Here is a 9728-nt window from a genome sequence, read left to right as displayed (position 1 = left end):
TAATACAAAGCAGAATAGAGGTTACCAGGGGAAGAAGGGGAAGGGGTCGTGGTGAGGAATTAGTTTAATGGGGACAGAGTTTCTGTTGGGGGTGATGTTGAAGTTCTGGAGCTGGATAGTGGTGAAGGCTGCATAACAATGTGAATGTACAGTAAATGCCACTGAACTGTATACCTAAAAATGGTTAAAATTTGTCATGTATATTTTACCAGTTTAAAAAATATATAAAATATATACTTAGAAGGAAGCCTGAATGAAAAAAAATGCAATTTGGACCAAAAAAAGGCACTTTCTGATGGCCTGGACCAGTTGGATTAGTCAGTCTTTTGCACAGGCCTGCTGTCCGCTCTCTGCTGACCAGCCCTGAGTCAGCCTGAGCTGCCTAGCGCCTGAGGCAAGCCAAATTGTCGGGAACTCCCCCTCTCCTTTGAGGCAGGAAGTTTAAATTATCAGGTCAATTAGGAAAGATACAACCGAAAAATACAAGTTTCATTCACACTTCAAGGAGGCGTTTCCTGGCGGGGTGCCACTTTTATTATTTTTGGCGGAGACGGCTGAAAGCCCCATGGACTCAGTGAAGGTACAATGTGATCTTTGATTCCCGTTTCAAAGATCAAAGAGAGTGAGTTTGTGTGTAAATTCAGATAACATTTCAGAGATCCTTTCATGAAAGGAGTCACTAGACCAGGGCAGAAAGGGAGCTGGTGTGTTACGTGTGTGTTTGCCTTGAGAAACATCCCTTTCCAGTGATTTCAGCTGCCCATGGCCCCAGTAACGCCTGGCCTGCATCCAGGTTCTTGGCCCACGGGGCATTGGGTCCTTGGGCTGGGGGGCGGACACCCTCTCCTACCTCCTGTCTAGGCACCCCGAGGACACAAGGAGGAGGCTGGGGCCATGCACTCGGGGAGCACTCAACCTCATCCTCCACTGGCTTTTCCAAGGTCTTTGGGTACTGATGGCTCGCCACTCCTGGGCGGCAGGCTTGGCCTTGGCAGCCCGCCCTCATTGTCCTCCCTAGGGAAGACAGCCTCAGCTGGGGTAGAGCAGCACAAACCCACTTACAACGAGAAACCCACAGGCTCCGCCTGCCATCCCCGCAGGTGGAGGGTCCTTGGAGCCAGCCCAGCCCGGCCCTCTCGCTCTGGGCTGGAGGTATTTATATAGAACCGTACCCTAACCAGGTTTTGAGAATGGGGCACTGAGTGGTGAGAGTCTTTCCAGGAAAGCGCTGCAGCCTCTCTACGCCCAAATTCTCCCTGATGCCCGCAGCCCCCAGTGCCCAGCTAACTCGAGGGCAGCAACCCCGGGCTGCGGTGGCTCAGCACTTCCATCTCTGCGGGATCCAGATGGGCGTCGCGGCCCCTCCCGCTAGCCAATTCAGTCCTCAGCCCCAGCGCGTTCCCCATCCGCTCTGGCCGCCCCGCGCCTGCGCACGCAGCCCCGTCTGCTCACGTGGCACTTGGCGCTGCACGGGGCTGAGCGCGCTCCCATCACCCTTCGCGCCGTGCTGCCGCGCTGGCAGGACCAGGGAGCGCGTGCGCGGCTGTGGCCACGCGGCGTACGGCGCAGGCGCGGCTCGGATGGGAGGCCAGCGTGGGGCGGGGCGAAAGCCGGCGCGGGGACGTACGTCGTGGCCGTGTGCTCGCAGGGGGTGTGGCTGCGCGACGCGGTCTGGTTCTGAGTGCTGCACTGCTCCAAGTGGGAGTCTCTGTCTTCGGCTCTAGGGTCAGTGGGGTGGCGAAAACCCGGGCGACCGGCGGTAGGACCCCGTTCTCCGTCCCTTCTGAACTCCTCGTCTGCGGGGAGGCGCTCGGAGCCTTTCGACTGGGTCCCCGCTGTCCTGGCCATCCGGCTTCAGTGTATCAGTCCACGCCGGGGGCTGGGAGTGCGTCTGTAGTCATTTTTGGGTAGTGCCCGCCGTCTCCGGAGGTCGCGACCGCACCCCGCCTCACGGCGGCCGTTCTTGTTCTCCACTTTCTAGGTGGCATTTGGACCCTCGCCCTCGGAGGGAGACGCGTCCGCATGGTCTTTGGCCGCAGACCGGTGGGCCCTCTTCGGGGGCTCCTTGCGTAGCCGCAGGTGGGTCGGCTTCTTATTGCAGTGGGTCTTTTGAGCTCATATCCCCGCGGTTTCCTGCATGGGGGCTGCGGGAGGGATGGTGCTGTGGTAGGGATGGTGCTGTGGTCTGCCCTGGAGTGGCGGCACTTGCTATGAGGCTTTGGGCAGGTTATTCTACTTTGGGCCCCCTAGGTCTCCTCGGAGCAGAGAATGCTCCCGCGTTCCAGGTGCTGCTTTTGGCTTTGCGGAGACAAGTGCTCGTGCGCCACGGTACCCGCTCTTTGATAGAGCTTTTTCCAGTCAAAGAGAATGGTCCAGGCAGTACCAGGTAGGGAGGGGAAGAAAAACGAGAGAGACCAACTGACTGATAGGCGTGAGTTCTCTCACGAGTCAAGCCCAAACAGGGGTGGCTGGCAGGCGCAGAGGAACCTTCTCCCTGAAGCTGCAGGGGGCACAGGCATGCTGATGAGTGGGCAGGGTTCTGAGTGGGGGTGGGAAATGGGGACTGGGAGAAAAGGTCAGAGACCTGGGTAGTGCATTGGCTCTTGGGTATGAATGCGGTCTTTGCTGGCATCTAACCTCAGGTTGGTGGTAGGAGCTGGGATGTGGTTATTGCTTTTCAGAGACTGGACTGGAATCTGAGTGGATTGCGTTCATGTCCTGCCCCTTGGGCTACTGCTGCTGGCAGGCCCTAGCATATTATTTACTTGTGTTAGGATGGAAAGGGCTTTCAGATGGAAGACACCCCCTCCCCCCCAAGTAGATGATGTATCTGAGAGACTCCAGAATGCTTGGGTGGTGGAGGTAGGTGCCTGTGGCCCTGGCAGCTTTGAGTAGTGCAGGCCACTCTGGGAGGTGCTGGGCAGAAAGACCAGCAGAGCTGTGCCTCTCTGGAGGAACTCACTCTGATGGGCGTAGATAAACACATAAGTGTGTATGGCCCGTGGTGTCCGGTGGTGTGAGTAAATGGAGCATTGAGGTATGATCGGAGAAGTTGTTTGGAAAATTGCGCAAGGAGGGGTGAAGCAGAGAGTTCTGTGGATGCCATGAGTGGACCTCCCTTTGCAGAGAGACAGGGGATGTGGCTACTGTCAGTCTGGGCATTGTGAGAGCCCTGGGAGAGGGCTCCTTGCACTAGAAAAGAACTACCTGCCGATGGTTGCAGTCTCCTTTCCTACTTCGGGGCTCTTTGGGCTGCTCAGGGTTGGTGATCACTGTTCTCCAGGCCATTTGCAGGAGTGACTTTGGGGAGATGAGAGAAGACGCAGCAAGTAGGATTAAACTTAGGGGATCAGATACCAGGCTATTGGCAGAAATGGGGATGCAGGGAAGTGGTGTTCGGGGTGGCAGTGGCAATACGCGCAGGCTGTACTCTGGTGATGTGAGTCTGGAAAGCATGGGCAGAAAAGGCTGGAGGGCACAGAGAATAGTGGGGCCCCAGGCTTCTGTCGGGCACGCAGGTAGCATCGACCATGCCCCTGTGCTGTGACGCTATCTGTGTACTTAACAGTGTTTGGGGTAGCTAGGAGACTTCTTCAGTGGATTGTGAAGGGGTAGTTCGTAACTGGAGTGGAGAAATTGGTGGTTAAGTGTTTTGGTTTCTAGAGCCAGGTTCAGCTGCCTCTGCCACTTACTGGTCGGTGTGTGGCTGCAGACAAGTGACTTCATTCACCACTTTACCTTAGGGATCATAAGAGTACCAGTCTCATGGGATGGGGGTTGGAGGGGGGGTCAGTGTTTGGCGTGGATAGAGCACGCATTAACAGGTTGTAATTGTCATTCTCCTACTGAAATCCCTGATAGCTGGGCTGTCCAAGGAAGCCCAGGAGGTTCTGATCTGGCCACCTTTTCTTCTCCTGGGACTGACAGCATCTGCCACCACACCTTGCCCTTGGAATATCACATGTGGCATTTGCCTGCCTTCTCAGACCTCCCAGGCCAGCTTCCCAGACCCTCCTTCCACTCAGATTTCCTGGTGGGTTACCTAGGGTTTGCCTGCTTGTTGCCTTCTGCAGCCGGATGGTAATGGTTGGGCCTAGTTTCTGCTCTTCCCCACCTTGTTTTTGGACAGATTGCTTCGGATGGTGACCTGCGTCTGACAGTCCCATCAGCTCTTCTCAGCTCTCCTGAGGCCGCAGCTGGCAGCTCCCCTGACCCTCAGCACTTGCCTGGACCGCCTGCGTTTGCCACCACATCCTTCTCCAGCCCATCTCTGTCCTATTGTGTCCTGAGTGTCACTTTTGACCACTCTTCCCTCCTGCGGCACCTCTTCCTCCCTTTTTCCCTTTCTTCTCTTACTTGGTGTAGTTTGTGTGGCAGCCCGTCTGCACCATGCCTCGTGGCCAGCCCCGGCGGCAGGGTCCTCGCAATCCCATCCGGGCGGCAGCCAATTACGCCAATGCACATCCTTGGCAGCAGATGGACTGGGTCTCTCCTGGGTCTGCATATGCCCCTCTAGTGGATCCCTGGATTGAGCGGCCTTGCTGTGGGGACCCTGTGTGTGTGCGCACAACCGTGGAGCAGAAGAGCACGGCAAGTGGTACTCGCAGCGGTGACCCCATGGAAAGGGGTCCTCGCACTGTGCACATGCCTGGCCCATGGCCTCTCCGGGTGGACTTCCACTGGGTGCCAGGCTCGGACCCAGGCACTTTTGATGGCTCCCCATGGCTGCTGGACCGCTTTTTGGCCCAGCTGGGCGATTACATGTCTTTCCGCTTCAAGCACTACCAGGACAACCTCAGCCGCGTCTGTTGAGATCCTCGGGCGTCTGACAGGCCGAGCTCGGGCGTGGGCAGCCCCCTACCTTGATGGGGACCTACCCCTGCCCGACGATTATGAGCTCTTTTGCCAAGATCTTGAGGAGGTTATTCAAGACCCAAACAATTTCGCTGAGTACCATGCTGCAGTGCCCTGCCCTCTGCCCCCAGCCTCGAGCCAGCCACCAGTGGCCCCACAGCTGCCTGTGGTGAGGCAGTACTTAGCTAGGTTCTCAGAGGCGTTGGCACTCAACATGGGTACTCCCCCCAGGCCTATCCCAGCCACCCCTGCTGTTTCTAGTTCCAGCTCTACATCTGGAAATGCTCTGCCTGAGCACCAGCTAGCCAAGGAGAGCAGCCCTGAGTCCATGGAGCCCCCTGCCTTGTCCAGTTCTGCATGCAGCACTAATCCTGGTCCATTGGGGCCAGCCTCCTCTCAGCCAGAGGAGGTGGCCCCCAAACCTGTCCCTGAACTTTCAGAACCTGCTAATCCCCCTGCCCAGAAACCAAATCCAGCTCTCCCAGGGGGCCCAGAACCCCAAAACACAGAGGAGAAGATTTCTGAAACACAGGAGACCAGGAAGCAACCTTAAGTAGCCCACAGAGTGCAGTGGTTCCCCCAGATACCCCAGGAGAGCCGCCATTTTCTCCTGTTCTCCACCCTTCCGCCCTGGATTCTGAACAGGGCCCAGGCAGGTGCAGCAGTGTTCCTTGTGATGAAGTGGCCTGCCTAGCCAAGGAGCCCCATGGCCCCCCATCAGTACAGAGTGGCATTACCAGATGACTCTAGACATAGCACTGCCAGGTGTTCTGTCAACTTGACCCATTGCTGGGCAGGAGGTGTACTTGTTTGGGCTCTATCCTGTCTGAGTACAAACAGACCCCTTCTTCTGTCCCTCCCCCCACCACAGCGGACTGTTGGCTTTTGCCCTGTGCCCTTCATCCCCCGACTTCCCCAGAGGCTGTCTCCCGCTTGGCTCTCTGCATCCCCACCACTGCACAGGGAGTACCATTTCACCTGGGCTTGTTCCCACTAGTTGGACAAGAGTTCTGTAGATCAGTCCCATCAGATATTTGCATCATTGTCATAAACCCCACCCACTCATGCACACACACAACCCCCCTTCAGTGCTGGCCGCCACTGGACTGGATCTGCCATGCCAGCCCTGTTTGGATCTGGCCCCTGGATGGTCTTTTTTTTTTTGGCCCCCACCCCCATCTCGGCTCCCTATGTCCTCTGTCTTCTGGGTTGGAATTTAAGGAAGCTGCATGGTAGAACTGGCCACTTTCATTGTTATTGAGTGGGATGGTATCTTGGCAGAGAGGGATACTCCCCTGTGGGTGTATTAGGAACCCTGTCCAGCTGGGAAGGCTCTGATGCAGAAAAGTGAAATGTAAGCCCACTTGTAGCCTCAGCTGCATTTCAGGCATTTTGTCCTGTATGTTAACATTCTAGTCACACCTGGTTTCAGAAAGTGGCATGGATTTTTACATCTTGTGCCTTTTCCGTGCTACCCTCCCACTTTCTGCTCTTCAGCAGTCCCTGCCTCCTGCCCATTCTTACACATTGCTGATTCAGCCCTGAAACCCCAACTTTGTACATGATTAGTATCTGGGTAGACTGTCAGCCTCTAGGGCAGGGGCTCTATCTTAGTTTTGTGTCCCTGGTACACAATCAGTGCTCATTAAAGGTGTTGGATCCATGGCTGAGCTTGTGGTGTGGCTGCTGACAAGCAGAGTGCTTGTCAAGCACTGCCCGTTCTGTCAGAAACAGGCTATGTCCCAACTGCAAGCGCTCCAGGTCAGAGTTGCAAGTGTGGTTTCCAGCGGGGGCTTTGAGGATCCAAGGATCTGGTTGAAGGAGTTGGGCTCAATGGGTAGGAATGGGAGACTTGGCAGGTGGAGTGTGTCCTTGAAAACTGACTTCCGAGAGCTGAGAGCAGGAGGTGAAGTGAGGAGCAGGCAGCAGACCTGGTCTTTGAGGCCTCGGGGCCAGAGGATTGGAATGAAGAAAGACCTGTTCTGCACAAGGATAGGTTTTCTAATGACAGCTGAGCTCAAAGCTCCCTCAAGCCAAATTTAACACAGGATTGGTACAGTGCACCTACTCCAGTGGTTAGGCAAGAATTTCAAGCCCGTTTCAGTTTTTAAATTGTGGAAACAAAAGAACACCTTCCTGGAAAGTAGGAAGAAAAAATAAGTGGAAAAGTGAACTGCAGCTAAAACTATTGGGTTGTCGGAAAAGTCATGACGCATTTTTCCTGTTTTTCGTTGCAAAAATGCGTCATGACTTTTCCAACAACCCAATAGTTAGTTTAGGAAAAACGAGTAGGCAAACATCTGGTAAAAATTTTTAAGTAAAATAGACATTGTTGGGATTATTTAGTAACTCAAAAAGGCTCTGGGTTCAGATGGTTTTATGCGTGAATTATTTTAAGGCCAGATACCTTTGTTAGTATAACAGTTACAAATCTTGGAAAGAGGTGGGAAGCTAATAAACCCTAAAAGCAAAACAAGCTGACAGAAGAAATCAGTGTGTAGTCATGATTCTGATCAGAAGTGGAAAATCCCTGGATATCCTAACCCTGCCCAGTGCTTCTGTGGGGTCACATTAGTGCTTCTGCCCAGGTCCAGGGCCTCCTTTTGTAGGCACAAGTCTGCTGTGGCCTGGCCTGCCTGTGGGCCTGGTATCGTTTGCAGTACCAGATCGGCCCTCATTTGATCTGGCAAGACGGCTCTGGCAGTTGAATCTAGAGCCACACTCGGGGACAGACAGCCCAGTTAACACCCCCACTATGTTGCTTGCCTCTGTGCAGGCTGCCTTTACTGTCTCTATTTAGTGGACCTGGTGTGAATTCCTTCAGCTCAAGATCGCCATTTTTCCTTCCAAACCCCTGTCCTGTGTGTGTGGGTGGGTAGGTGGGTGCATGGGGCTTTCCTCCCTTGGGCCCCAAGCTGCTCCAGTGGGCTTGAGTTATAGTCTGATATACTACTCCTGAGAGCCAGGTCCATCAAGGCAGGCCTGAGGGCATTTGAGAAGAGGCCAGATGACATGCTTTTTAATTTGGAGAATGGGTCCTTTTGTGGTTGGGCTCTTGTCACAAAGGAAAGGAAAGGAGGGCAGGGCCGCAGTGATAATGGCAATGGTAATGGCATAGCTGCCCATTCCTGGGTGCCCATGAGGGCGGAATCAGGAGAGGATGGGAGGGCTCTTGCCTGGCCTTTGACACAGTGCATATGGTGTTGCAAAATGACAGCTTCGTCTCCAGCCAGTGTTGTGCCTCGCCTTTGGGCAGATGCCATGACCTAGCTGCCTTCCCGCTTTGCGGGCAAGCAGGCACACAAGAAGGCCAGGAGAGGAGGCTCTTGAGTCATTCTCCACTCCTGGCTCTCCACACAGGCGGGTGACCTGGAGGAGGGTACTCCTGGGAGCGGCATGGTCTGGCAGGGTTTGCCGGATGGACTCAGGGATGGGCTGAAGTGCTGGGACCTGCCTTCCAGATCATCATGTCTGGCTTTCACTTCCCTTGGAAATACCCACAGATTTTATTACCTAAAGATAGGACACAGTGGGCACTCTGGGAAGGTTTTTAAGTACCTGTCTCCAAGGAAAATTCTAACACCAGAGATATTGAGGAAAAGGTCCTATGAGATATTGAACATTTTGTAAAGCTGCTATAATGAAGTGCTTGGAAATAGGTGTGGATGGATAAACAGGAGAATAAAGAAATTTGTAATAAAGCCAAATAAATAAGGAATTAGTTCATACTAGAGGTGTTGTTTCAAATTAATGAGAGTAAAATGGATTATTCAGTAAAAGTTGGAACAACTGGTTAGCCATCTGGAAAATAGAAAACCAGATGCCTACCTCACTACACTACTGTATACTCCAGATGGATTAAAAATTTCAACATTTAAAAAAATCTTTAAAGTACTACAGGATGAATTTGTTTTCCTGCCGGTAATTCCCAGAATTGCTGAAGGCTTAGAGAAACAGAATTTTTCTTGCTGTTGGTGGGCATATCAAATACTACAGTTCACCCACATGACATTTGTAGGCACGCTGACACTGACCACTTGCCTGCGCGCAGATGGCCGTTGCCCATTCTGCACTGGGGGGCTTCAGAGCATGGACTTCAGTTTGGTCACACCTTCTCCACTTGCAAGCTGGGGATCCTCCGTGTCACCCGACCTCCCTGAGCTGTTAGAATAGTTCATCCGTACAGGGCAGTGAAAGGGTTGAATGAGATAACATCAATGCAGTGGCCTGAGCCTTAGGGACTGTCTAGTGAGCCTCACTGCATTAACAGCAAAACTGGAACTAGCCCAAAGTTCCGACAGTAAGGAGCAAGGTAAATAGAGCTGTTATCTGTTGTACGAGTCAGATTGTGCTGCAATAACAAAAGCCTCCAGCATCTCAACCACCTGTCTGCCACAGATAAACTTGGGTACCCTCTGCCCTTTATAGTCCATTGGGGACCCATGCCAACAGGAGTCCCACTGGACATGTTTCTCCACAACCACAGAGGAAGGGGAATAACCACTGAACCACAAGTGATACGTATCATTCCCCATCCGGTACTGTGACCAGAGAAGCTACCGAGCCACATCTGAGTTCCCATGAAAGAGCATCTAATCCTCCCAATGGGGTGGGGCTCTCAGCCTTGAGAAGAGCAAGCATCTACTCAGCACTACCCAACAGTGCAGCCATGAAGGCAGAGGGGGCATGCTGCATCTATACCCTAGAAAGATGTCTGTGTGCGTTTACTAGGACTGCCTGGCTTACACAACAGAAATGTATTTTCTCAGCGTTCTGGAGGCTAAAAGTCTGATCCCAGAGTATCTACCTGGATGGTTTCTCCTGAGACCTCTCCTGGCTTGTGATGGTCTTCTCCCTGTGTCCTCACATGGTTG

At 53.4% G+C, this 9728-nt stretch overlaps 2 protein-coding genes across 3 annotated transcripts in view; both read left to right on the top strand.

Moving 5' to 3' along the window:
- Nucleotides 1–1981: 1981 nt before the first annotated feature.
- GNB1L (G protein subunit beta 1 like) overlaps nucleotides 1982–9728 on the top strand; it is a 54689-nt gene continuing 46942 nt past the window's right edge. Inside the window, exon 1 of one of the 2 annotated variants that reach the window (XM_019626932.1) lies at nucleotides 1982–2079. The gene's annotated coding sequence lies outside the window, so the exon portion shown is untranslated. Of the gene's footprint in view, nucleotides 2080–2318; nucleotides 2387–9728 lie in introns of those variants that run through there. The other variant, XM_019626933.1, reaches the window with a different exon arrangement.
- Nucleotides 2380–8582, top strand: RTL10 (retrotransposon Gag like 10). The gene is given in 3 exon segments (XM_019626930.1): nucleotides 2380–4809; nucleotides 4811–5381; nucleotides 5384–8582. Coding segments are annotated over 3 exon segments (1206 nt in total). The 5' UTR covers nucleotides 2380–4389; the 3' UTR covers nucleotides 5599–8582.

This window comes from Hipposideros armiger, unplaced genomic scaffold (genome assembly GCF_001890085.2).
Source record: "Hipposideros armiger isolate ML-2016 unplaced genomic scaffold, ASM189008v1 scaffold_694, whole genome shotgun sequence".
NCBI lineage: Eukaryota > Metazoa > Chordata > Mammalia > Chiroptera > Hipposideridae > Hipposideros > Hipposideros armiger.
Note: the sequence above shows the minus strand (reverse complement) of the source record. Positions and strands in the feature narration are given on the sequence as shown.